The sequence below is a fragment of the Ambystoma mexicanum genome, chromosome 11 (assembly GCF_040938575.1).
Source record: "Ambystoma mexicanum isolate Mex_15411 chromosome 11, UKY_AmexF1_1, whole genome shotgun sequence".
Taxonomy (NCBI): Eukaryota; Metazoa; Chordata; class Amphibia; order Caudata; family Ambystomatidae; genus Ambystoma; species Ambystoma mexicanum.
In genome coordinates this window covers 977,217,146-977,244,528 of record NC_090934.1, presented here as the reverse complement: position 1 = coordinate 977,244,528, position 27,383 = coordinate 977,217,146, and the positions used below count along the sequence as shown (strand labels likewise).

Here is a 27,383-nt window from a genome sequence, read left to right as displayed (position 1 = left end):
GTGGATGAACGGATGTTGTCTTGGTGGTATATGGTGGCCGGAAGGCCATGTGATGGTTTCTAGAATATTCTTGGGTTTCAAATCTGTTAGGTGACCACTGACTTATAAAAGGTGAGGTGTCTAAAGGGCGGGTTAGGTTTGAGCGGTCAGTTCCCGATAAGACATAGGATGCGGTTTACCTTGTCTTGCAAGACAATAAAGCGGTCTCATCAACTGAAATTGATGTGCGAGCCTGGTTTCTTCGACAGGGTCCTTTAAAGAAAAAAAAAGATCAGAGGATTTTAATATAGATCATATGGATCCCTTTGTACCAACACGGCACACTATTTACTGCCTTTTATAGATGCCTCAAGCCATGAAATGTATGTGGTTTGAGAACTGTTCTAGCACATTATTGTAAATGTCGATTTTATGCAGTTTCTTTTTCAGAATCTTTGCAAGTGGCTTAACAGCCCAAGATTAAACTTACATGAACGAGAAGGGCTGTGGAAAAAAAAGTAAGGAAGCACAACTCGAGGGCTGAAACCACTGCAGGAACCAAGAAATAATAAATGAATGCAGCAAAATCATGCAACAAATGTCCACTTTATAGGGCGGAAGTAACAGAATGATGAAATTGCTCATCTATGACTGGCTGTGGGACGTTTCTGAGTATTCAGATCACAGAAGAAAAAAAATGTATGAGATGAACTTGTTATTCTTGGAAATGTATTCTGATGGTCCAGCCAAGTATTTATAATAGGTGACGACAATGTGTTGTCAACTACAGTTAAATGTGTTAGGCGAGAAAAAGCATAGGTTGCATTTAAACAATAAGCATATTATGAGACTACCAGAGTTGGAAGAAACCTTGCAGGCTATTTTCCTGAGTTTCATATCAATTCCCTGCTCTGCAATTCAGATTTGTGATCTAGGAAGGCGACAATCCGAGTGCCTCAACATGAAATGCATTGCCCCCCCGCATATTATCATTAAAGAGAAATCAGATTTAAGTGCGATGCATTTGTTATGTATAAAAACTAAGAATATGTATTCTTACCCAGACATTGTGATAAGGATCAGTTATATTGCCAGGGTCATAGATGAGACAGTTTCCACCATAATCTCTCTCTGGCAGAGAGACGCCTAATTTTGGATCGATAAATTTCATAAACTGACGCCCATCGTGAACAGTCTGAAAAATAAATAGTCGCATAAGTACCAGCAATGCTCATTTAAAAAAAAAAAAAACTCTTTTTAAAGCGCAATATGTTACAACATGGATCATAGAATTAACACGTTCAACAAAGTGTGATTAGTAAAGTATGCAATATCATTTGTGATCTTTGTAGAATGGAAACAGTCACAACACAAATAGTCACCTAGTGGTATGCAACATAATGACACCTTTTGATCTGGCTTGTAAAAAAAGACCAAAAAAAGATTATGTTCACATTCTGTTGCATATTTGAGAAAAGCTAGCTATTCATTTGCTAAATATTCATACAACCTATGATGTTAGTGGGCTAGTTTCTACATTACGTTCTTATGTGCAACCAAGTTACTTCTCTGTAACAGTTCTCTAGTGCAAGTTTATTTTTCATATTCTTGACCTATGGACTGCAATTTTAACGTGCAGGTCTGCTTGTGAATGAATGTGTGACTGCATAGAATATCAGTGATAAATGGATGGGTGAGCATGAAAAGTTAGTTTGTGGGCCTGAATGTGTGTTCTGAGCTTGTCAGTTGGGAAGAAGAGCTGGCAGTGAATGGATGTTTTGGGAAGCACCCCTCATCTGTAAACAACTAAGAAATGAGGAACAAACATACCTGAAAAAATACCTTGAGTGTCAAGCATGCATCATAACAAGTCCGCAAGCTTTGTTAATACATGTGCCATCTTCAGTGTTGGTCAATACCCCATAACAGCAGGCGAAAATTTAAGTTGCAAGCTACTAGACAGCCATAAAAGGAGTCGCATTAGGAGTTAGCAAGGATTGCACAGTGAAAAGCTAGAGCAACTGACAGGCTGATTGTACGAAAGACTATACATTTTTATATGAAATTACTCTCAGTACTAAATATAGTCAAGTAATGCATAACTCTTTGAAAAAGCTCAATTGTTCATTCTGTTAAAAAGTAAAAAAAATTCACTCACCCTTCCAAGCGCAGTTATAGGCAGTAACAACAACAAAAAATGTAAGCATGGGATCACATGAAGCCACCCCACAAATCAGCTGGGGTGGAAGGAGAACAGATGACATTTCCAAGCAATAGCAGGTTTAGAATGGTCTAAAAAATATTTTGAATTAAAAGAAATTCAAAACATGAATCTTCAAAGAAAACTTGAGTGGGTTTTCCTGTAGACAATGTTGATCTGTCACTACAGCAAAAAAAGAATGTTGGAGATGCATTCTTGCAAAATGCAACAACTGGGGGATCAGAGGCAGAGGGTGGTGTGGGTTGTCAAAATCATACCATACAGTTAAAGATAGATCAGGTCCTGTGACGACTGACAAGATCGTGTCACTTCTCCCCAGGTGGGAGCCCTTCCCTGTGAGGCAAGGGAGGTGAGGCAGATACCCAATAGTTCCCCTAGGGGTAGGGGAAAGCAGGACCTCAACAGGGCTCTCTACTCCCCTCATTGGGATAAGGGCACCCGTTCTGTGAAGGAACTCCCCAACCCTCTTGCCCTTTCAACCCATAAAAACCCTAAAGTATGCAAAGAGTGCAACTAAAGTACTACTATGTGTCAATTTAACACTACCCCCTTTCCTTCTTTGAGACTTGACACCACTGAGACAAAGAAGAATATGAATGACATACCTTTTTCAAAAAAGTACTGGGAAGAGGTGGCCACGAGGCCAGATGCCATGGTCAGTCTTTTAGTTGTTTCCATGTGGTCCTCTTCATATGAAGAGGACCACATGGAAACAACTAAAAGACTGACACTGCGTTGTGGTGCGCCCAGCTAGGAGAGAGAAAACCAGAGGAAGGACTGAAAGATGAGAGAAGCCAGCAAGAAGACAGCAAAGGCCGGGAAGTTCAAACCTGGCTACCTGTCAAACGTGCAGAGAAGTTGGTCCTCAGAAAAGACGACGCAGAAGAGTGGAAGTCACAGAGGAATCCCGTGAGCTGGCAGAGTGCTGGGGAAGTCGAGATGATGCATGACCTCTGGGAGGTGGACCACTCGGCCGACAACTATGCCAAGACCGCCAAGCCCCAGGCCTTTGCAGAGCCATGCTGGCAAACCAGAAAGATTCTACAAGAGAATAGCAAACCGCACGCGAACCCGGGAAAGAACCAGACATGCGTTCCCAACACAAGCAAGGTAACGGAAACTGCAGGAAAACCAGGGTGGGGTCAGTGAAGACCAGAGTCGTGAAAGCCTCCACAGAAATCTCCCTCATCACAGTAGTGACATCCAGGGAACCAAGAGTCAAGAAAGCTCCATAAGTAATCTCCCTAGTCACTGTAGGGATATCTAAAAGGTCTGAAAATCAAGAGCGCATCAGGAGGAATCTCCTTCATCACAGTGATAATCCAAGTAAGACTAAAGAGGATTCTAGACCACAGAGCTATCGGGAGATCATCTTCATAACGTCCTACAAAAGGAACGTCCTACAACAGGGAAGAATTGCTTGAAGTGTAAAGTAAGCTTTCAAAAGCCATTGTGAAGAAGTGAAGAGACTTTTGGAAGGGCTAGCAGACTTAAAAGGTTTCTACCTTCAGTAAAAAGACACCGGCTATTGCACTACTCTCTTCCGGAAACCAACTGACCGTAACATATGCTGCATCGCTTGAGTTTTCATCAACCGAGTTTACTCAAGAATCTCCCATACAGTCAACTACTTCGGGTTAAGAAGATTGTTAGTGACCCAGAAGATTATATTTCACAACAACTTGAAATTAAAGACAAATTCCTCAAATGGGGCTACAAACCGGATGAACTGGATTCAGCGGTACAAAGGGTCAATACTCTTGACTGTGACACTTTACTATCCGCCTCTAAGAAACCCCATAGGGAACTTAAATCACCAGTATATGTGTCGAAATTCTCCATTCAAAGTAATAAAATCAAGAAAACAATTAAAAAACATTGGAGCATCTTTAAAAACAATATAAGGGTACAGAGCTTGTTTAGTGAACTACCAGTGTTTGCCTATCAGAGAAGTAGGAACCTCAGAGATGAACTGGTACACACGAGACCACCTCCCAAAGAACCAATTACACAACGCACTGGTACAATTCCCTGCCTTCACTGTATTAACTGCAACTCTGATCAAGGGCAATGTCAACTTCCATCCCCGTACAGGCAAGAAGATTTTCTTGAGAACATTTGGAACCTGTGACAGTGTTAACATTATATATGGCATCAAATGCCCATGTGGAAAGTATTATGTAGGCCAATGAACCAGAACAGCCAAGATCCGAAGGACCGAACACCGGTCCTGTCTCCGCAATGCTAACATCAATTCAGCTGTAGCCCGCCATTGGGTCAAAAATAAACATAACCTCACACAAATAAGGTTTCTGATCCTGGAGGTTTTAACCAAGAATAACCCTCACGAAGATTTGGGCCAGCGGCTCAACCGAAGGGAGACCGTTTGGATTGATAAGCTTGGTAGTTTGGCCCCAAACAGTCGTAATGAGGAGATCAATTATCATTGTTATATCTAATATCAGAGCAAGTATACCTACGTTTCCTACCACCATGTGTTCTATTGCTTAAACTGGCTAATGGAGTCAGTGAATTCATGCTTCTTACTAATTGTTTTCTTTATTCATGGCTCCCAATGTTGTTTAACAACATGTATGTAGTGTTCTCTCTACCTAGCGAGGTAGACATCATGTGGTCTAATTGCTCCTTTAAAGCTGCAACCTTGCTGCACGTCCTGGACTTTTTTGTCTGGGACCTGAGGTGACGCCTTGGGCGACACCTTCCGCGACAAGGCTGCTTTATGCTAACTAATGTGATGTTTCATTTCAAACTTCCCGAGTACCTCAGTATTAGTCATATGCATTGTAAACTGGGACTTATTTTGAGTATTTTTTCTATTTTCATGATTTCTGAATTATTTCAATTTGTTCTTATTTTAATTTTGTAGACCATCAGATTAAGTAGTATAAATTACTTGTTGTATTCATTTGAGCTCCCATTTACCCACAAACCATATCGTAATGCGCCTTTGTCTTTCGTGACCGCGTGCGGTCACATGGTCTATTTAACAACCGTTGCCTTGAAAACGTTAGTACACGGCAGTCGGAGACTCTGCTCGGCTGTGTCAAGAATGACACTGACGATCTGAACCACTCACGGTAAGACAACGGGTCCCACGGGATCAGGTTGCTACACTCTAGCACATACTTGCTCACAGTAATTATACTCTTGCCCTGCATTACAGCCGCGGGAACCGCGGCATCTGTCCGTGTAAACCACACGTGTTACCTGCAACGATTGCTGGAATTTTTTCTGGACATCTACAAGGAACGCTCTTCCCCGTACTTCAAGTAATTGGCCACATTAAACAGGTAATCGAGCTCTGAGATTACCACTTGAATTACAAGATGTGTATATATACAGCCCCCTCATTATTTTTTTCTTTTTTCTTTTGGCATGCCTCCCACGGAAATTTCAACCTAATGGTATGTGTTGTGCTTTAATCTCATGATAATTATGTGTTTTCACAATTATGTACATTTCTGTTTTATTCTCTCAACTGTCACGTTGCAACTATTGTTTATGTATCATACTGACCTGCAATAACAGACTTGCCCTGAAGAAGGAAATTTATTTCCGAAATGCATAGGCAATTTAAGTCTGACTTGTTCATGAGCTGTGGCAATTGCTTCCTCACAAAGAATGTATTAGTGATAGCGTAATTCTGAGTTTTTTCCGATAAATCATTAGTTTTAATAAACAATGAATTCCTTTATTTGAATAAGCACATTACTTTGGATACATTACTGAATTTCCTTCAACTCACAGGAACTTCTTACCAAGGTTGGGACTAATGGAGAGCGGCTGTGTGACACAGTATTTTTACTAGGTGGTCTGCTTCTTGGGGAAGCCCAAGTAGCCAGCCTTTCTGATCGTCTGCAATGGGACATGTCTCTGGAAAGCCAAAGCTGTGGCATTGGCTCGGATGGTGTGGGCGTGCATGTTTGCTGGCAAAGACCTGTGCTGCCCCTCATACGCCTCCTTGATGGCCATCATCATCCACCTTCCTATTGAAGCCTTGGAGGCTTGACAGCCTTGTTTCGATCTGCATCCTTTTTAAGGAAGCTCTTCGCCCTGTCCAGGTGAAATCTTGTAGAACCCCTGAAATCCAGACAGTGCAATACCTCCTGAGACCCATCCGTTGAATCCGCAAAGAATGTAGGAAGTACGATCTCCCTGTTAAGGTGAAAGGATGAAATGACCTTAAGGAGAAATGCAAGGTGCATCCTAAGCACCACCTTGTCGCCGGTGAAATGTGGTCTAATGATATTGATATTTTATTTGTATTGCGCTCATACAAAAAAGTGTTATAGAGCGCGACGAGGCAAGGGAGGGGAACAAAAAACAACAATCTTACTAGGCCCAATGACATTGAGAATGCGCAAGTGCAGAGGGAAGGGGGAAAGTGCAGTAGGGGAGAAAGAACAAGTTACTTACCTGTAACTGTTGTTCTCCAGCATGGGTCTGGCATGGATTCACATGCTCATGAATATTCCCCGTCCTCAGGCCGGGAATCCTCGGTATAGAAAAAAATCAGTATCATTTTCGTTTCTGATCTGTCTTTCTTAGTAGTAACCAATCACTGGTCTCTGGGTCGTACTGCCCCCAGCCAATGACTGCCCTCTTCCTAAGCCCCACCTCTGGCAGCCATCCTCAGATTTGGGAGCACGTAAAGTGGCAGTATGACCAAGTGAAGAGCCGCAGAGGGGTAGGCGGGAGGGTTCGCATGTGAATCCATGCCAGATCCATGCTGGAGAACAAAAGTTACACGTAAGTAACTTGTTCCTTCTCCAGCATGGGGTCTGGCATGGATTCATATGCTCATGAATAGAAGAATACATAGCAGTATACACATGCACAACCACGCGAGGTGGCAACAGGCTCAACATTAAGCAATACAAATCACCTTAAGCGAACAGGTTGCGCAGCACTGCTTGGCCGACCCTGGAGTCCCGGTCGACGCAGTAGAATCTCATGCAGGTGTGCGTCGACCTCCACGTCGCAGCCCTGCAGATGTCGAGCAGGGGCACACCAGATAGGAACGCCGTGGTAGCAGCGATCGCTCTGGTCGAGTGGGCTCTGACGGCCGGGCAGCCGTCGGTTTGCCAACCGGTGACAGTGCATGATGCAGCCGGAGAGCCATCTGGAAATGGAAGCCTTCGAGAGAGCCTTCCCTCAATTCACAGGTCCAAAGTTTACAAACAGCTGTGATGTCTTCCGAAAACTCTTTGTGCGGTCCACGTAGGACTTCAGCGCTCTAGCTACGTCCAGCGAGTGCAGAGTCCTCTCAGCCGGCAACGAAGGCGACGGGAAGAAAACTGGCAACACCAAGGGTTCGTTGAGGTGGAAGGCCAAAGGCACATTGGGCATAAAGGAGGGGTGCGTCCTCAGCACCACCCTCGTGTCGTGAAAAGTCAAGTATGGTGGCTTGCAAGATAGGGCCTGGATCTCTCCCACTCGTTGTGCGGAGGTGATGGCCATGAGAAATGCTGTCTTCCACGACAGAAACTTCAACAGTGCCGAAAGCATAGGCTCAAATGGGGCCCCCCCATGAGCCTGGTCAGCACCACGTTGAGCTCCCACACCGGGGCAGGGGCCTTCACCGGCGGGAATGATCGGAACAATCCTTTCATAAATTCCTTCACCAGCCGATGAGACCACAAGGACGCCCGTCCTGTAGTTCTGGTGTATCGTGAGATGGCGGCCAGATATAACTTGATGGAAGCGTGAGCTAGTACAGCCTTGGCCAATGACAGTAGGTACGGCAATACTTGAGGGGCCGTAATCCGCAGAGGGTTAATCTTCTGTGCACGGCACCAGACAGAGAACCTCTTCCATTTATGTCCGTAGCACTTGAGAGTTGAGGACGCCCTGGCCTTTGCAAGAACCTCTCTGCAGTCGGCTGGGATGTCGTACCCTCCAAACTCTAGTGCTGCAGGTGCAATGCCTGCAAGTTCAGCGACTCTGGGTTGTGATGAAGAATGGCGCCTTCTTCTCTGGAGAGAAGATCCGCGTCCGACGGCAGCTTCACTGGTGTGGACGCTGACAAGTCCAGAAGGTCCGGGAACCAGATCTGTCTCGGCCACACCGGTGCGACGAGGATCATCCTGCACCGGGACCTCTCGAGCTGGTTGATGAGCCAGAGCAGCAACAGCAACGGAGGGAACGCATAAAATAATAGGCCATCCCAGGGGAATAAGAAAGCATCGCCCATGCTCCTCGGATGGGGGAACCTGCTGGTGAACCTCCGGCACTTGGAGTTCGACGCCGTCGCGAAGAGATCAATCTGGGGTTCGCCCCATCGTCGGAAGACTCGATCCACTTGATCCTGGCATAGTTCCCACTCGTGGCACGAGCGCAGCTCTCTGCTGAGAGCGTCAGCGATGGAGTTTTTTATTCCTGCCAGATGAAAAGGCACCAGAAACATCCCTTGGGCGACGGCCCAATGCCACAGATCCTGGGCTTCCTTGGATAGGGCAGGGGATCTGGTTCCGCCCTGCTTCCGGATGTAGAACATTGTGGTGGTGTTGTCGGTGAAGATCTTCACCACCTTGCCCTTGAGGGACGGAAGAAAAGACCCGAGGGCCCAGAACACTGCGCGGAGCTCGAAGATGTTGATGTGGAGTGACTTCTCCTCCGGGAGCCAAAGGCCCCTCGCGTGAAGATCTCCGGAGTGTGCTCCCCAACCTTCCAGGGAGGCATCTGTCGTCACCTGGTGAGCTGGGGTCTGAAAGTCCGTGCCCGCCAACAGATGAGAGCGGGTACCCCACACCGAATCGCCTGACGGAACGTCTCGTTGAGTGGGATCCTGTCCTCGAAGCTGCCCATCGACTGGACCCAGCGGGCACCGAGGAACTCTTGTAAGGGGCGCATCCAAAGTCTGCAAAGGCGCACCAGATAAATACAGGAGGACATCATCCCGAGGAGGGACTTGATAGATCTTACCCTGGCCATGTACATGGCCAGCAGACGCTGCACCTTGCCCAGGATGGTCCTGGTCCTTTCCTCCGACGGCGAGGCCAGCCGCGCCACTGTGTCGAGCTGGGCTCCCAGAAACAGGGCGACTAGCGACGGGACCAGGTGGGATTTTGGAAAGTTGATGGAGAACCTCAGGTCCGTGAGCAGCTGGACAGTCTTCGCAGTGTGCTCCATGGCAAGCTCCCTTGTATTTGTCTGGATGAGCCAGTCGTCCAGGTAGGGGTAGAAGTGGATCCCCTGCAGGCGCAGCCGCGCCGCCACCGGTGCGAGGCACTTGGTGAACACCCTGGGTGCCGACTTCAATCCGAACGGGAGGGCCTTGAACTGGTAGTGCAGCCCTTGGACCACGAACCTGAGGAACTTTCAGTGTCTTTTTAGAATGGGGATGTGGAAGTACGCATCCTCCAAGTCCAACGACGACAGGAAATCGCCCTCCTCCAGCTGTCCCAGCACGTGCTGGAGGGTGACCGTCCGGAACTTCTGTGCCTTGATGTACTTGTTCAGTCATCGCAGGTCCAGGATGGGACACCATCATCCTGTCTTCTTTACGAGGAAGTACCTCGAGTAAACTCCGGATCCCCAAAGCCTCTTTGGGACGAGTTCGATGGCACCTTTCTTGAGCATCTCCCTTACTTCCAACAGTAGTTGAGGGACATGATTTTTCCTTCCTGGCCACGGGTGGAACGCGAGGGCACTTCTTCTGGAACTCTAGTGCGTGCCCTTCGGCCAGGGTGTCCAGCACCCAACAGTCGGTGGAGATGGACTCCCACACGCTGACGAACTCGTAAGCCGGCCTCCCACCGGGGTGCTTCAGCGGGGGCCTGACCCCACGGTCGGTTCAATCTTGTTTGGAGGCCGCCTTGCCTCCTTGACCACCCTGTCGACGACGACGGGCACCACCTGACTTGCCGCGTCCCCTGTAGGCCTCCTGAGACGAAGATCTTGCCACTTGGCGGTACGTCGAGGAGCCACTGCCGGATCCCTTGGAGGCACTTTGTCTGCCTCCGGCGCTTCGAAAGGACGGCCGTCGTTGTTGGAGCACTCCCAGTGCCCAGGCAGTCTCTGTGTCTGTCTTGATAGCCTGAAGGGACTCATCAACAGCCTTTCCAAACAGGTTGTTCCCGTCGAAGGGCATGTCCAAAACTTTGGTTTGTACGTCCTGGCGGAAATCCATCATCTTGAGCCATCCTCATCGTCTCAGGCAAACGCCGTTGCCCAACTGACGGAAACCGGTGTCTGCGATGGCCGTTGCCACCGTGATGGCGTGGTCCGAAGCAATCTCACCTTCCTGTAAGATTTCAAGGTCCTCAGCCCTTTTGGCTTCTGGAAGGAAGTCCAAGAGAGGGGCGATTTTCAACCACAACTTTGTCGTAGCGGGCTACGATAGCCAGGAGGGCGTTGGCCGCCTTGATAGTCGTTGCTGCGGATGAGATGACCCGTCGTCCCATCGTGTCCAGCTTCCTGCCTTCGCCGTCCGGCGGGGAAGTTGATGTTGAGGCCGATGCCCTCCCAGCTTTCTTCTTTGCCGCTGCCGAGACGACCGAATCCGAGGTAGGTTGTGCCCGAAGGCACAAGGGGGCAGCGTCGGGGACCCGGTACTACTTCTCGTACCGGTCCCTCTTTGCAGGCGCCGTGGCAGGGTTCTTGAGGAGGGAGAGCCCCTCATCCCAGATGTCATCCAGAAGTGGTACGGCGAGGACCGTCTTCCTTTTAGCCTCGTGCTGTTGGTAAAGGAACCCTTCCTTTTTCTTCTCTTTGGGGCAGAGCTGGAAGAGCTCGGATGCCCTGGAAATCATTGCATGGAAGGATCCAATCTCGTTGGGGGGGGGACGACCGAGCAGGGGGCGACGGGGGACACGTCCCGTCGTCACCTCCGTCGTCATCTGTAGCTGTCGTAGCAGTGTCCGTGCCTGTTCATCCCCATGGGTAGTTGACCGGGGGGAAGGCAGAGCGGGCCGCAGAGGTGGGAGAGGTGGTGGAGGATGCGTCCTCTTCTTATGCGGTGGACTTTCCGAAGGTCCCGGCTCGGGTTCCCCCGTCGGGTCTGGCTCAGGTACCTCAGTCGGGGGGAGGGGCAACCTTGTCCTCATCTCCGAGCATGAGGACTGAATCGCTGACAAAATGGCCGCTGAAGTGTCCTGCGGCACCGGAAACGACGGGCGCGAGGGCTCTTGAGGAACCTCGTCGGCGACACCGTCGATCTCTCTTCATTGCCCTCGTCAGGATCCCTCCCGATGGACTGGGCCTCCTCCACGATTTCGATGAACTCTTCTTCAGAGGTCGTGTCCGAATTCACGATGGCCACCTGCCCCTCCCCCTCCTTTTCCAACGGGGACTTCGTGGGGGTCTTCTCAATGGGCCTGAAAGACGACTCCCTCCGCGGGGGCAGGGAGAGACTGGATCCTGATGTCGCCTCCACTGGCGTAGCCTCCACAGGCTGAGCCAGGGCCGCCGTGACATCCTCAATCGAGGTCTTAGGAGGGTGAATTAAGGCCATCACCTTCTGCACGCCTGGGGCCTTCACCTTGGGGGGAGGGTCTGAGCCTCGCTCCCCCTCTGCTGGAATCTTCGAGATCGACCGGGGCGTCTTCAGAAGCTTCGCCGGGTTCTCGGACTTCCTCTTACCCGAGCCAGAGCGTGGGCTTGTGGTTGATGGCGCCGGGGAGGATGCGCCCTGCCTGGCAGCCAAGGAGCCCCACCGTTCGGCGCTCCCGATGCCTGCGGACTCGCAGTGCTTGGCCTTTTGTTGGGCCCCCGTCGCCGGGGCGCCCTCACAGGACTTAGAAGACCGCTCAGACTTCTTTTTCTTCTTCTCGTCTGACAGGCTCTTACCTTCCAGCCAGTTGGCGAGACGGAGGTGGCGATCCTTCATGGTCCTCTCCGAAATGTTCCCACAAAAAGAAGAGTCCTTCTCCACGTGTGTCTTGTCCTCATGGAGACAGAGGCATAACGAATGCTCGTCCTCCTTGAACACATTCTGAAGCTAGCATCCAGGGCAGGTCCTGAACAGCTTACCGGGCGTCGAGCTTCCTTTCTCCTGGGCCATGTCCGGGGTAGGCCTCGGAACTTCTGGAATCCTCCAAAAGCGTAACGCGACGAAATCTTCACCCTTGAGGGGCGTAGAAAACTCAGAAACAGGTCCCCGTTGATCAGATGTAGAAACGGTGGCGCTTGAGGCTCTATTTAACCGAAAAATGAGAAAAATCTCCTGAAAAAGCACGAAAACGCAGCCAAAGCTCGAGAGCTACAGCACAAGGACTCCCAACACTTGAGTGTGTGGTAAAAATCTGAGGATGGCTGCCAGAGGCAGGGCTTAGGGAGAGGGCAGTCATTGGCTGGGGGCAGTACGACCCAGAGACCAGTGATTGGCTACTACTAAGAAAGACAGATCAGAAACGAAACTGATTTTTTCTATACCGAGGATTCCCGGCCTGACGACGGGGAATATTCATGAGCATGTGAATCCATGCCAGACCCCATGCTGGAGAAGTGAAGTGCTGAGCAAAGGAATAAAGAACAGTGTTCGTCCAGCCAGCAGGTGCCAAGTGCTAGGTTTAAGGCAACAGACGGGGAGTCTGATAAGTGCAGAAAAAGGGGGGGTGTAGGGTTACATATACAGACCCAAGTGCAAGGGTTGCCAGGAGGCAGTGCGGGTGCGTTGCACCTTGTAGCAGATACCTGGGCCCGCAATCTGAGGGTAACCAGGTGCACAACGCCGAAACCGAACAGATCAGCAGCGGATAGGGGGAGCAAAGGCAGAAACAAATAGGAAGGTCTTGATGTGCTTCCAGAACCGGAGACAACTCTCTTTCTGTTTCAGAGCGGCTGGGAGGCTATTCCAGAGGGAGGCCCCAGCCTGAGAAAGATCTACCCCCAGCTTGTTTCTTTGAGAAACAAATGACCCTGAGGGAGTTGGAGGTGGAGGCGCAAAGAGCTCGGGAGAGAAGGTATTTACGGAGGGACAGTTGAAGGTATTTTGGACCCAGGCCCCAGAAAGCCTTATGGACAATTAAAAGGGTCTTGAATTTAATCCTTGCAGCCACTGGGAGCCAATGAAGAGATTTCAGGGCTGGAGAAATACGATCCCAGGGCTTGAGGCCAAGGACAAGTCTCACAGTCCTGTTCTGGATGAGTTGCAAAGAGAGGCGAGTAGAAGCAGGTAGATTTAGAAAGAGGCTGGTGCAATAATCCAACCTAGAGAGAACCAGGGCTCGAGAGACAGTGAGCTTCTGGGGGAAGGAGAGGAAAGGCAGAATACCTCTGAGGAGGTGCAGTAGGAAGTTTGACTTTTTAGAGACAGATGTGGGCAGAAAAGGAAAGTGTGGAATTGAAGGGGACTCCGAGGTTATTAGCCTCGAAGGTGGGGGTGGGCGGAGAGCCGGCTAGAGAGTGACAGGAAAGGAGGGTGAAGGTGTGCCGATGAGGAGGATCTCTGTCTTGCTGGCATTCAGGCAGAGATCGCTGGCGGCACACTAAGCCTGAATAGCAGACAGGCAATCGGAGATGAGAGAAGCAGAAGAGGTGGCTGAGGGAAGCCTGAAAATGAGTTGAGTGTCATCATCATTGCACTGAAAATTGAAGCAGAAAACAGCAATGCGATGGGCAAGAGTTGCCAAGCATTGGTTGAAAAGCCAGGGTGAGAGGTTAGACCCCTGGGGAACGCCACAGGTTGAAAGAGAGATAGAGAAAAGAAAGGACCCAAGTTGGACCTGGGAGGGTCGAGGGAAAAGCATCAACCCGGTTGACTGCTCACCCACACAAGAGAGGAAAGAAGTAAGCCAGGCCAGAGCCTGATCAGATACCCAGGTTGTCACGGAGACTGTTGAGCAGGATGGTATAGTTGACCGTGTCGAAGGCAGAAGAGAGATCGACATCCCCTCTGTCCTCATCCTACTCGGAGTACAGGTTGGAGAGCAGATCTTCACAGATGTTCAGGCAGACAGTTTCCGTGCTTCTGGCAGCTCTAAAGCCAGACTGGTCATGGAGACAGCCAACTGAATCAGAGTGAAGGTTGAGCTGCGAGAGGGCCAGCTTTTCCAGGAGCTTGCCCAGGAAAGGAGTGATCGAGATCAGGCGATAGTTTGCTGGGCAATAAGGGTCCGCTGTGGGTTTCTTGAGAAGAGGGCCCACAAGAGTGCTTCAAAGGGGAGGGGAAGGCTCCCTAGGCAAAGGAGCGGTCGTAGAAATCAGCCAGGGCAGGAGCGTGGGTGTCAATGTGGTCATTGATGGTTGACAGCGAAGAGATGAGAGGAGAGGAGGGAGGAGGGAGGAGTGATCGCTCTAAGAGAGAGAAGTGAGGTCATAGGAGATCAGGACATCTAGCATGTGCCCTGTAGAGTGAGTCGGGGGGAGAATAGAAAGGGAGAGGGAAACGCTGAAGTCACGGAAGAGTATAGAGGAGGAAAAGGGAGAGTCAAGATGGACATTGAGGACACCAAGAAGGAGGAGTTGAGTGGCCGAGGCCAGGAGGGAGGAGGAGCGATGCCCCCACTCAGAGAGAAACAAGGTGATCTGACCAGGAGGCTGGTAGATCGTAGCCACAGTATGAGTAGCCAGGCGAAAGAGAAAGCCTGCAAACAAGGCTTTTGAAAGAGGAATAAGTCTGCGTGGGAATGATAGAGGCAGGAATCCACTCAGGGAAGATCAGGGCTACACCCTCTCCAGACCGGTTGCATCTGGGTGCGGAGAGGATCTTGTAGCAGTCAGGAAGGAGAGTTGTCAAAGCTCCTGACCGAGCTGGCCGTGAACCATGTCTTGGTGACACCAAGGACATTGAGGACAAGTTCTTCCAAGAGGTGGCAAATGTAAGAGGAGTGTTAGACAGCAGATCAAGAGTTGAGCGTGGCAAGATGAAGAAGGTTGCCAGCCTTAAAGGCTTTCTGGGGAGGAGTACAAAACAGAGGTATGCCCTGCGGAAGTAAAGAAGGAGCCCGAGCTGGGGCAGAAGAGGAGGGACGAAAGGGCAAGGTAGCCATGGGGGACAGAGGTGACAGCGGGAGATGAAAGGAAATTGATAAGGAGAGAGAAGCGCCTATCAAAGAGGATGAGAGTAGCCTGAGGGCCTTGGACCATAACGGTGCCATTTAGGTAGACAATAATGACCTTAGAGGAGTCAAAGGGAGTCATGAGGGCTTCCCAGTGGGTGCCACCATTAATGGGAGAGGAGGAGAAAGGACAGAGCACAGAGATCATATGAAGCGTCCATAGATCTGGCGAAGGAACAACAAAGAGGATGTCAGTGAGGGTCTGTCTGGAGGAAGCGCTGGAATAGTTGTCGGCGATAGGGAGACCCGGGTTGGAGGACAAGATAACCTTTTTGAACTTCTGCCTACCAGGCTTAGTGAGAAGGGAAGGCTAGTCGATGGAGAAGCAGTTGGAGAAGATAGGAGAAACAAAGTGCCATGGGTGTGGTAGCAAGAGAGTGGGGGTGAAGCAGAGTTGGGGGAGGGTGGGAGGGGAGGGATAGCAGGTAAGAATAGAACAGGTAGATCAGTGAAAGTCACAGGGCCAGCAGGTTACAGAAGAAAAAGCATGCAGTATAGGCAAAGGGCAAGGCAGGTTTGTAACACAGCTAGATTTAACTTTTGACCAAAATCCAGAAACACAGCTAGATTTGACAATGTCAGTTAGGTTCAGATGATGGCTGTGGGTGTAAAACGCAATGCAATTAGGAGTGTAAATATGGGAGACAAGCAGAGAAGGAAGAGAAGTCAAGAGGGGGTAGGAGTATGCCCAGAAAGGAGGGAACTAATCCACAGTTAACAGGGTGTGAATGTCATGGTAGTTCAGATGTCATTTCAGTTTAAGGTATCAGCATCATAAAGCTCAAGTCCAGGGGTGCAAGAGAAACCCAAGTAGCATTCCGGTAGCGGACAGGGAGCAGAGAGGGGCCTTTGACACGGGCCTGAGGGCAAGGGCCGGCTCCCGCCTCCCTGTTGAAAGGATTAGCTGTTGAAAGAGATGCCAGCTAATGGGGGCGGGAGCAGGTCCGGCACCAACACAAGTAGCCCTCAGAGCATTGCGGGCGGTCATATTGCCATGGCACAGATGCGCTAGAGAAATGCTTTTCAACAAGCACAACACAGTAAATCCAACCACTGTGTAAGGAATGGAGCGCTCTCTTTAAAATGACAAACCTGCACAATTATATTTAAATAATGCACAGCTACAGGCAGCAACGTGCTAAGAACTCACATGCAGTAAGAGGGGCTTACCATGCCAGGTGGCCGCAGATCTTAGGGCACAGATTTGACAGTGCAACATGAGGGGATCGGAGCACAATCGGCTGATTCCACGTTGATCGCGAGTGTAGCGATGAATGAAGTGCTCTGAAGCTACCAGCGCCTGAATTTCGCTGATCTGACGTGCTGGTGTAAGGCCAACCAGTAGGGCAGTCTTTAGAGTAACCAACCTGATGTCTGCTGATGCCATGGCTTCGAAGGGTTTGTGCCAGGGCACCCAGCACCACGTTAAGGTCCCAGACCAGATGTGGATGCTTGACAGGAGGATATAATCTGGTCAGACCCGCCAAGTGCCTTTTAACCACCAGATTGGAGGCGGAGAGGAGGTCATCTCCTGAGTTCTTGTAGGCCCCTATGGCCGCTTGATACGTATAGCAGGTGCCTACCTGCACACCTGAGTGAGCCAGATGTGCAGAGAAGGATAATGCATCATCCAGTGAGCCTGTCAGCAGATCTATCTCGTCTGTCTTGGCCCAGTGACAAAACTTAATTCACTTGCTCTTGTACCGTCTCCTGGTGCAATAGCTTCTTCCCCCTTGGATGATAGCAAGGCTGTCCTCTGATAAGTGTAGATGCTTCACTTCATGGTGGTCTGTTCAGGAACCAATCTGCCAGGCTAACTTCTCTTCGTTCAACTGCCACTCGTAGTTGTCAACCCCCAGCCTGCTGAGTCAGTCCACCTACAAGTTGGATTCCCCAGAGGGTGGACTGCTGATCAGTAAATATTGTTCTACAGTGCCCACTCCCATATGTCGACGGGCAGCCTGCAGAGCGGAGGAGACCGGGTACCTCCAAGCTTGTTGATGTAATACATGCATGTGGAGCTGTCTGTCCGGATGCAGACAGACTTGCTGCTGACAATGGGGAGGAACATTTTGAGAGCAAGTCAGATGGCGATCATCTCGAGCCAGTTGATGTGTTCCATCTGTTACTGCCGTGACTATACTCCATGGACACTGGTTGTCCAGTGTAGCCCCCCTCATCCCTCTACACAGGTTGGTCTCTGCACTACACCACACCAGGTCCTGGTGGAGGTGCTGTGGTGTGCTGACTAGAGCTGCTTGGGAGCCAGTCTCCTGATTCCAAGAGCTGAGCAATGCAGCTGCAGCCTCTTCATTTTGAGTCTTGTGTGTGGCACAGCCAGGAGACAAGCCGCCATTATCCCAAGCAGGTGCTGGTACCACCATGCTGAAGTTACTGGTCTGCTGAGGAAATTCCTTCTGGCCTTCCTGATTGCCGTGATCTTGTCTTCCGAGGGGAAGATCCTCTATGCCCTCGTATCCCAAATTAGCCCCAGGAATGTTAAGGACTGAGTGGGAAGTAACTGACTTCTTGAGGTTGATGGAGAACCCCAGATCATATAGCACGTGCATAAGTGCTGAAGCTCTGCGGTGTACTGGTGACTCAGTCATCGAGGTATGTGGCCCTCCGCCCCAAGCAGGGCCGCTACCATGTTCATTAACATTGTAAAGACCCTCGGGCCGAATTGAGGCCACAAGGGAGGACTTTGTATTGAAAGCCCATGATCCTGTACCGCAGGAAGGAACGATGGGGCTTCCGAATCGGGACGTTCAGGTAAGCATTCTTCAGATCCAGGGAGCACATCCAGTCTCCCCCCACACAGTGTCTCGGCAATGAGTGCTGGAGTAACAATCTTAAACTTTTGAAGGGGTAGGGAAAGGTTCAAGGAAGAAAGGTCCAGAACAATTCTCAGGCCAGACTGGTTCCTTTTTTCTTTTTCGGTATGGCGTATATACATGAATAGAAGCCCATGCCACTCTGAAGCTGAAACCTCCTCCACCGCCTGACACGCAATGAGTGAGCGGATTTCTGCCAGAAGAGTTGCCGTCCCAATCTGTGGGATTGGAGGGAAGGAATGAGGAAATAGAGGTATTGATAGACAGAAGCCTGTGGAAACTACAGAGAGAATACATGGGTCTGCAAACATTGCCCGCCAGGAATGGATGTGAAGGGCAAGCCTGCCCACCACTGGAGACTTGAGGAACTGGATGGTAACACCAAACCTTCTTTCCCTCTGATGCTGGTGCCCGGTGTTAGGCAGAAACCTGTGCAGTTCCCTCTGGGACCACTGCAAAAGATTTAAGACTACAGGTGTTTGGCAGTAAACCCACTTGGTAGCAGTCTGTACCACACAGATTCACTTGGTAGCTGTGGCTGAGCAGTAAGACTTCCCTCAAGAAGAGTTAGGCAGTATACAGAGTATTCACAATAGGTCAAAAGAACATACTAGAACAAGTAAACACTGACCAGAGCTTGGTGTAAAAGAGATATGACAATGCATTACTTACCGTAAAAGCATTTCTGATGGTTGTATCTGCTTAGATTCACATGCTGTGCATAGGTCCGACATCCAGTGGTCACTGCGGAGTATTGCATTTTGTTTTTCAGAGTCGAAAAGGGGACGTCGACAAGGCGGGCCTGTAACACTATCCCTATAGCGACGTGCGTTGTACCCACAATCCCTCACGCGTCAAGGTCCCTCGGTTTGTATTTTTTCTGCCCTGAGGGAGCCTTCTATACATGAGTGAGTAAAGAAAAGAGAGAGATGTAGAAAGATGTCTTAGTTACTTACCTGTAACTGTATTTCTCCAGCATTGGTATCTTTCATAGATTCACATGCTTGAATATTCCCCGTCGTCAGACTGGGAATCCTCGGTGATAAATTAAATAATAATACATTTTTTTTTAAATATATATATATATATGGGATACATTACTCACCGTAATCGTGTTTCTGATGCTTGTATCTGCTTAGATTCACATGCTGTGCATAGGCCGACATCTAGTGGAAGCTGCGGAGTATTACAGTTTGTTTTTCGAAAATCGAAAAAGGGCGTCGACACAGGGCGTGCCAGTAATACTATCCCTAGTGTGACGTCCACTGTACCCATGATCCCTCACGCGTCTAGGATCCCCAGATTGTGTTTTTCCTGACATGAGGTAGCATGAGGAGTAGCGTGAGTACAGATAGTCCAAGCAGATAGACAGAAAGGTAAGACTACAAGCAACCATGCGCCTTCTCTCGGAGGGGAGGAAGGGTGGGTCGCATGTGAATCTAAGCAGATACAAGCATCAGAAATACGATTACGGTGAGTAATGTATCCCTTCTGAGGCTTGTGGAATCTGCTTAGATCACATGCTGTGCATAGATTAGCGAGCAGTACCAGAAGAAGGAGGTGGGATGTGAGAAGGGTCATGAGCAAACAGGTGTCTTAGAACCGCTTGTCCCACTTGTGTATCTGTCTTGGAATGAGTGTCAATGCAGTAATGCTGAGTAAAAGTGTGAATAGAGCTCCAAGTAGCTGCTTTGCAAATGGTGTCGAGGGGAACATTTGCAATGAAAGCCAGAGTGGCCCCAATGCCTCTAGTAGAGTGGGCCCTTGGTGTAAACGGCAGAGTCTTTTTAGAAAGAGAGTAACACAGTTGTATACAGTTGATAATCCACTTAGAGATAGCGCCCTTAGAGACGCGATCCCCCTCTCTGCCTGTAGCTACGGAGACAAACAGTTGATCTGTTTTCCTTAGCGGTCTGGTTTTATTTACATAGTATAAGACCGCCCTACGCACATCTAGGGTGTGTAGTTTCACCTCAGCCGAGCTTTGTGGGTTTTGGAAGAAAGCCGGAAGCTCGATGGACTGGTTTACATGGAACTTGGATATGAATTTTGGTGAGAACCTAGGGTGTGTGCGTAAAACCAGTTTGTCCTTGTGGATAGTAAAGAAAGGATCTTGCACTGACAGAGCCTGAATTTCACTGACCCTTCTTATGGAGGTAATGGCTACTAAGAAGGCCGTTTTATAAGTCAGGTGTTTGAGACTACTTTTATGCATGGGTTCGAAGGGGGGCCCCATGAGCTTAGCTAGCACCACGTTGAGGTCCCATCCTGGCGGTGGGTTTGAAATAGGAGGGTGAAGTCTCTTTACTCCTTCCATGAAGGCTTTAACCACTGGTACTTTCCACCACGAGACCCTGTTATGGGATGTGGTGTAAGCCGAGAGGGCTGCCAGGTGTACTTTCAGAGAGTTAAAAACCAACCCTGCATCCAGCAGGTGGAGCATGTATGTTACAACGTTGGAAGGAGTGCAATCAACCGGGTTGATTTGTTTATTCTGGCACCAGATAACAAATCTTTTCCACTTGTCAAAGTAACAGTGTCTTGTATTTGGTTTCCTGGACTCTTTAAGAATGTCCATACACCTCTGTGGTAATTTGAGATGTCCAAACTCTATGACTTCAGGAGCCATGCTGCTAGGTTCATAGAGTTGGGTTCCTGATGCAGTGTTTGACCTTGTTGCTGGGACAGAAGGTTGTACCAGGCTGGGAGTCTGATGGGCTCGCACACCGCCATCCTGCGTAGGTGTGGAAACCATGGTTGTCTCGCCCACATGGGAGCAACTAGGATGAGCGTCATTGATTCCTTGTTCATCTTGTACACCACCTTCCTGATGAGGAGTTGGTGGAAGAGCGTACGCAAACATCCCTGACCAGTTCATCCACAGGGCATTCCCCTGGGAGTCCGTTTGGGGGAACCTGGATGCAAATCCTGGGCATTGTTTGTTTTCGCTTGTGGCGAATAGGTCTATAGTGGGGAAACCCCACTGAGAGAAGAGATCTTCTACTACGTCTCTGTGAAGGACCCATTCGTGTTCTTCTGGGAGGGGGTCTCTGCTTAGAGCATCCGCTAGGGAATTGAGCTCCCCTGGAACATGTTGCGATGACAGGAAGATGTTCCGTCTGAGTGCCCATATCCATATTTTCTGGGCAAGCTTGGACAGATTTGGCGAACGAGTCCCTCCTTGCTTGTTCAGATAGAACATGGCTGTCGTGCTGTCCGTCCTGATCTGCACCGACAAGTTCAGTAGATGGGGCTCGAACGCCTGCAGCGCTCGGAATACTGCCAGAAGCTCTAGCAGATTGATGTGGTTCTTGGCTACTGAGTGTGACCAGAGACCCTGAGCTGTGTGGTGGAGATGGTGAGCTCCCCACCCAGTCAGGCATGCATCTGTAGTAACCACTGCCTGTACTTCGGGATCGTAAAAGGGTTTCCCCTTTGCGATATTCTCTCTTGTCCACCAGTGTAGGCTCTGTACGAGTGTTGGCGAAACGACCACTAGATCGTCCCACTGACCACTTGCCTGAGACCAATGTTTCGCCAACCATTCCTGCATGGGACGCATGCGCAGACGCGCGTGGGGGACCAGGTAAATGCATGACGCCATCATGCCCAGTAACCGCATAGCTTTGCGTACTGTTATCTGTTGACCTGACTGATAATGCGCAATTTGCAGAAGTATATTCCGAATTCTTTCTTCCGAAGGGAAGGTCAATTCTCTCTGAGTATCTAGGATAGCTCCTAGAAACTGTTTTGAGGTGCTTGGCACCAGACTTGACTTCTTCTCGTTGATAGAGAAGCCTAATTCGTGGAGGAGGTCGATAGTCCTCTGAATGTTTGATCTGCAGATTCCTGGGGTTTCCCCCGTTATGAGCCAGTCGTCTAGATAAGGGTACACTGGGATTGCCTCCCTGCGTAGGTGTGCAGCTGCCACCGCCAGTACCTTGGTGAATACCCTTGGTGCTGAAGCTATCCCGAAGGGCAGTACCTTGAATTGGTAGTGGCGACTGTCCACCTTGAAGCGCAAGTATTTTCTGTGCGCCGGGAGCATAGAAATATGAAAATAGGCATCTTTCATATCCAAGGTTGCCATGTAATCCCCCTTTTTTAGGAGTGGGATTACCTCTTGTAGCGTGGTTATACGGAATTTTTGGGGCTTGACATACTTGTTGGCAGGTCGTAAGTCCAATACTGGGCGCATTGTTAAATCTTTCTTTGGCACAAGGAAGTAAGTTGAATAGATACCCTTGTTTACCTGGTGTCCTGGGACGAGTTCTATCGCGTCCTTTAGGAGCAGATTGTAGATTTCCTTGAGGAGGATCTTTTGATGTTCTAAAGAGTGGACTTTTTGTCTTGGAGGGTGGTTTCGGGGACGTTGCAGTAGTTCTATACAGTACCCCTTGGATACCGTCGACAGCACCCATCTGTCGGATGTTATCCCTTCCCATGCCTGGGTGAAGCTGGATATTCGTCCCCCTACTGGGGTTGCATGGGAAGGGACCCTGAAATGAGCGTCACTGCTTTGGTGGAGGCGTGCCGCCTCCTTTACTGGGGCTGCCTCTGCCTCTACCACGTCCTCTTCTACTAGCCCTACCATACCCCTGGGTAGACTGTTGTGAGTTGGTGTTCCACTGTGTACCCTGGGTGTGGGAATAGCTATTTCCTCTATTGGAATTTTGGCCGCGGGGGCGACGAAAATTGCCGTTCCCTCTTTGGTTAGGTGGTTTTGTAGTTAACTGGCCAAGGGATTTGAGGGTGTCGAATTCCTCCTTAGCGTTTTTTAGTGCGTCCTCGACTGCCTTTCCAAACAGGAGATCACTTTCCACTGGTTTGTCTAAGAGTGCAGCTTGTGTTTCTGCTCTGAATCCCGACTGCCTCAACCAAGCATGTCTTTTGATGACAGTCCCCTCTGCTATAATTCTACCCGCATTGTCTGCGGCGTCTAAAGTTGCTTTTAAAATGCAGCCTGAGACGTTTCTTCCCTCTGCACAAATGCGAGATAGCTGGCTCTTAAGGGGTTCGGGAGCGGAATCTATTAGTGCTGCCACTTCTTCCCACTGATGGCAGTTGTAGCTGGCCAACAGTGTGGTGGAATTCGCGATTCTGGTTTGGTAGGCTGCCGTGGAAGCTACTTTTCTACCAAAACCATAGAGTTTCTTACTTTCCTTGTCGGGGGGAGCCTCCGAGGAAGATAATGGGGTTCCAGCTCTCTTGCGGGTGTTAGTTACGACTAGAGAGTCTGGCTTAAATTGGCCTCTAATATATAGAGGGTCCGACTGGGCTGCTTTAAACAGCTTCTCTACTCTCGGGTTTACAGGTCTTGTCAGGTTTGGGTTGACAAGGGATGGTGCTATTCTGCGTTGAATAGATTTCAGGATGGGAATGGTCTGGGCTACTGTCTTCCTTTCCCCTATTAGTTCCTCCGCGAAGTCCCTCTCTTCTTGGACACCTTGTGTGTCTATGTGGAAGTGGTTAGCTGTCCGAGAGAGCAGTTCATTCAGGAGGGGCTGATTATCTATTGGGGAATCAGACACTGGGGCTTCCCTTTCGACTGGTGAGTCCATTCTGAAAATATCTGGGCTATTTTCTGGCTCATCCTCGTCTTCGTCCTCCCCGTAATAATCTGACACTGCGAGATCTTCTGGTGTCTCAAAATCCTGGCCCTCTATAAGGGAAGAGTCTCCTTGGCCTGTAGGGAAAAGGCAAGAATAGGGTTGGACCTCGAAGGGGTCTGAAGCCTTTACTGGTGTCTCGACCTGGAGCCTTTTATTTGAAGGGATAGGGTCCCTTGAACCTGAGGGAGAAGATTCCTGAGGGTTTAAAGCTAGTAGTTGGTCAGGGTGTCTTTCGAAGAAATTTGCTAAGGAGGACATCCTTGACATTACTCTGTCAATGTCCTCGCATGACCAGAGTTTTGAGCTTGGGGTGACCTTGCTGGAACTCTCTATGGACTGTCCCTGAGAAGACTTGGACGGGGAAGTCAGTTCTATTGTTGTGGGGGATTGCAAGGGTTGTTTCCTTTGTTGCTTACCCCCTTCCCCGTGGGTGGAAGTGTGTTTACCCTTTCCCTTATCTTTCGACGCCTGGCGTCGAGGATCGGAGGTGGAATCCCAGTGTTTCGACCTAGGCTTCGAAACTGGGCCCTCCTCACTCCCAAGTGATGTACCCTTTCCCTGGGGTGCAGGCTGGGGATGGAAGCCGTGTTCGTCTCCGGACGAGTGATCTTCCGTGATGTTAATGGGCGAGGCACTATGTGCAAGTGTGGAGGCTTGCCTGACGTCGTGCGGCGACCTCGACCGGGACCGCCCAGAGGACGTCCTTTCGGACCGCTCCTTCTGTGCCTCTTTCCGAGGTTTCGACGACGTCGAATCTCGGGTGGGTTTTTTGTGTTTAGCGTGTGTATGTGTAACGCTCTTGTCGCCGGGGGACTTCCCCATAGTCGCCGGGACGGACGACCTTCCGAGGCCGGGGACGTGCGTTAGGCTGTCTTTCGACGCCTTGGTGCCCTCGCCGTCCGAAAGTCCGGCGTCGCTGCCGTCGCTGAAGGTACCCTCCGCCTCCATAGCTGCTAGCTTGGCGTGGTGGGCCCAACGCTTGGTGGAGCGGTCCTTAAGAGTCTTTGTCTTAAACCTGCTACAGGCCCTGCAACCCGCCTCGGGGTGGTCTCTGGGCAGGCAAAGGTTTCACGTAGCGTGCTTATCTACCCAAGGGTATTTCTTATTACACTTGGGGCAAAACTGAAAGGGCGTACCCTCCATACGCGCCTGTGGGCAGCGGGCAAGTGTGTGTAGGTAAGAAGGTGTCTATAACCGAGTGTGGAAGTGTACCACCCCCCACTCTCCCTACTTGTAGGGCCGAGGCCAGCGGCCCAGGCCCGAGCCAAGGCGGAAGCCTCAAGGCCCAATCCGGCGGGTTTCGACGTTGATCTCCTCCCTGGTTCGGCGTCGAGATGCTGGTCGACGTAAGGGTGACAAAATGGGGCAAATTAGAATTAGTTTTAAGTGTAAATATGGCAAAGCCAGGGAACTCTGATGAAGTGCTTCCGACCAGAATGGCGGAAAAAAACAATCTGGGGATCCTAGACGCGTGAGGGATCATGGGTACAGTGGACGTCACACTAGGGATAGTATTACTGGCACGCCCTGTGTCGACGCCCTTTTTCGATTTTCGAAAAACAAACTGTAATACTCCGCAGCTTCCACTAGATGTCGGCCTATGCACAGCATGTGATCTAAGCAGATTCCACAAGCCTCAGAAATATATATATATATATATATATATATATATATATATATATATATACATACATACATACACTGCCGCCTAGCAGTGCATGTACATAGCCCATTATAGCCTATGAGCCACTTCATTGTGTAGTCCCTCCACCTCACTTTGGTCCTTTATGGCCCCAGCCAATGAGGTGGCAGGGCTTAAGCTCCGCCCCCGGCAGCCATCTTCAGATTTTGAACCGTATAGATTACAGTATGATGGATGCCGAGCATAGGAGCAGCCTCTCAGGGGAGGCGGGCGGGCGCATGTGAATCTATGAAAGATACCAATGCTGGAGAAATACAGTTACAGGTAAGTAACTAAGACTTCTCCAGCATTGGATCTTTCATAGATTCAGATGCTTGAATAGAATACCAAGCAGTTAAAACATGCCACCATTATAAACAGATATGCATAATTACAGAAAAACATATTTCTGATCAAACATTTACCATGCAGCAACACAACGGTTACATACTTCGGGAAAGGTGGGAAAGGAGGCTGGTCCTACCTTACACAAAGAGATGCCGGAGCACTGCCTGTCCAACTGCAGTTTCTTTGTTGGTATCTTCAGTCAGGCAGTAGTGTTTCGCGAAAGTATGAAGGTGCTCCACGTGGCAGCTCTGCATATGTCTTTCAAGGCCACCCCTGCGTGGAATGCTGTTGACGCCGCCCTTCCTCTGGTGGAGTGCGCAGACGGCGGTCTAGTTAAAGGGTCGCCTTTCAACTGATGACAGTGGGTGATGCAGGACGATACCCAGCGTGCCAGGCTTTGTTTGGATATATGTTGGCCCTTGGTACGGCCAGAGAAGGAAATGAATAGCCGGTTTGAGGAGCGGAACTCCTTGGTTCTTTGCAAGTAAAACTTCAACACCCTAGAAACGTCTAGAGAGTGTAATGTCCTTTCCGCTTCCGAAGCGTGATTCTGGAAGAAGGTTGGTAAAACAATGCGCTCAGTGAACGACATCTCCGAAAGTACCTTGGGGAGGAACTTCGGGTGAGGCCTTAAGATGACGCGGTCCTTCTGGAACAAGGTAAATGGAGGTTCCGAAGACAAGGCTTGCAACTCACTGATCCTTCTGGCCGATGTGATGGCTACCAGGAAGGATGTCTTCCAGGACAAGAATTTCATATCGCATCTATGTATGGGCTCGAAGGGAGGTTGCATGAGGGCTGTTAAGACGGTGTTGAGGCTCCAGTCCGGAACTGGTGTAGGTGTAGGCGGATAAGTACGCATCAGCCCTTTCAGGAAGATCTTGATCGCTGGTAAGGAGAGTAAGGCTTGCGTCTCCGCGGTTACTGTGTAGGCCGCTATGGCTGACAGATGGACCTTGATAGAGGACAGTGAGAGCCCTGACTTAGCCAGGTGCAACAAGTAAAGCAGAATTTGATGAACCAAGGCCGTGAGGGGATCGATCGCCGAGGTCTCGCACCATTTGGAAAACCTGGTCCATTTTCTGGTGTAGGTGAGTTGCGTGGACGGGGCTCTAGCGGCCCTGATGATATCCCAGTATTCTGATGGTAACTTTAGGTGCATTAGTTTACGCTGCTCAGGAACCATGCTTTGAGGGACAGGCTCCTCGGGTCGTGGTGGAGGACCTTGCGGTTCTGTTGTGTCAGTAGATATTGATGTGATTTGAGACGAATCGGGGTTTTGCAGGATAGATGTCTCAGCGTCGGGTACCAGACTTGCCGTGCCCAATCGGGTGCAATAAGAATCAAGGAACAATCCTGTTCTTTCACCCTGCGAAGTACCCTCGACATGAGGGGAATGGGTGGGAAGGCGTAGAGGAGCTTCCCCGACCAATCCACTGAGAACGCGTCTCCGAGCGATTGGTGCTCGGGGTATCTTGACGCAAATCTCTTGCATTTTTTGTTGTTCTGGTGGCGAAAAGGTCGATCTGTGGATGGCCCCATAAGGCAAATATCCGTCGGGTTTCTCTGTCGTCCAACTCCCACTCGTGTGACGCTGTGTATTCTCTGCTTAATCTGTCCGCTAGGACATTGTCTACTCCTGGAAGGTGCTCTGCCCTGATCTGTATCCCGTAGCGCAAGGCCCAT

The 27,383-nt window shown here is 49.8% G+C and overlaps 1 protein-coding gene across 1 annotated transcript in view; it reads right to left on the bottom strand.

Moving 5' to 3' along the window:
- PTDSS2 (phosphatidylserine synthase 2) overlaps positions 1-27,383 on the bottom strand; it is a 1,317,303-nt gene that overhangs the window by 1,022,868 nt on the left and 267,052 nt on the right. The window contains exon 5 of the mRNA XM_069624133.1: positions 1,040-1,174. Coding sequence (XP_069480234.1) covers positions 1,040-1,174 — 135 coding nt within the window. The remainder of the gene's footprint in view (positions 1-1,039; positions 1,175-27,383) is intronic.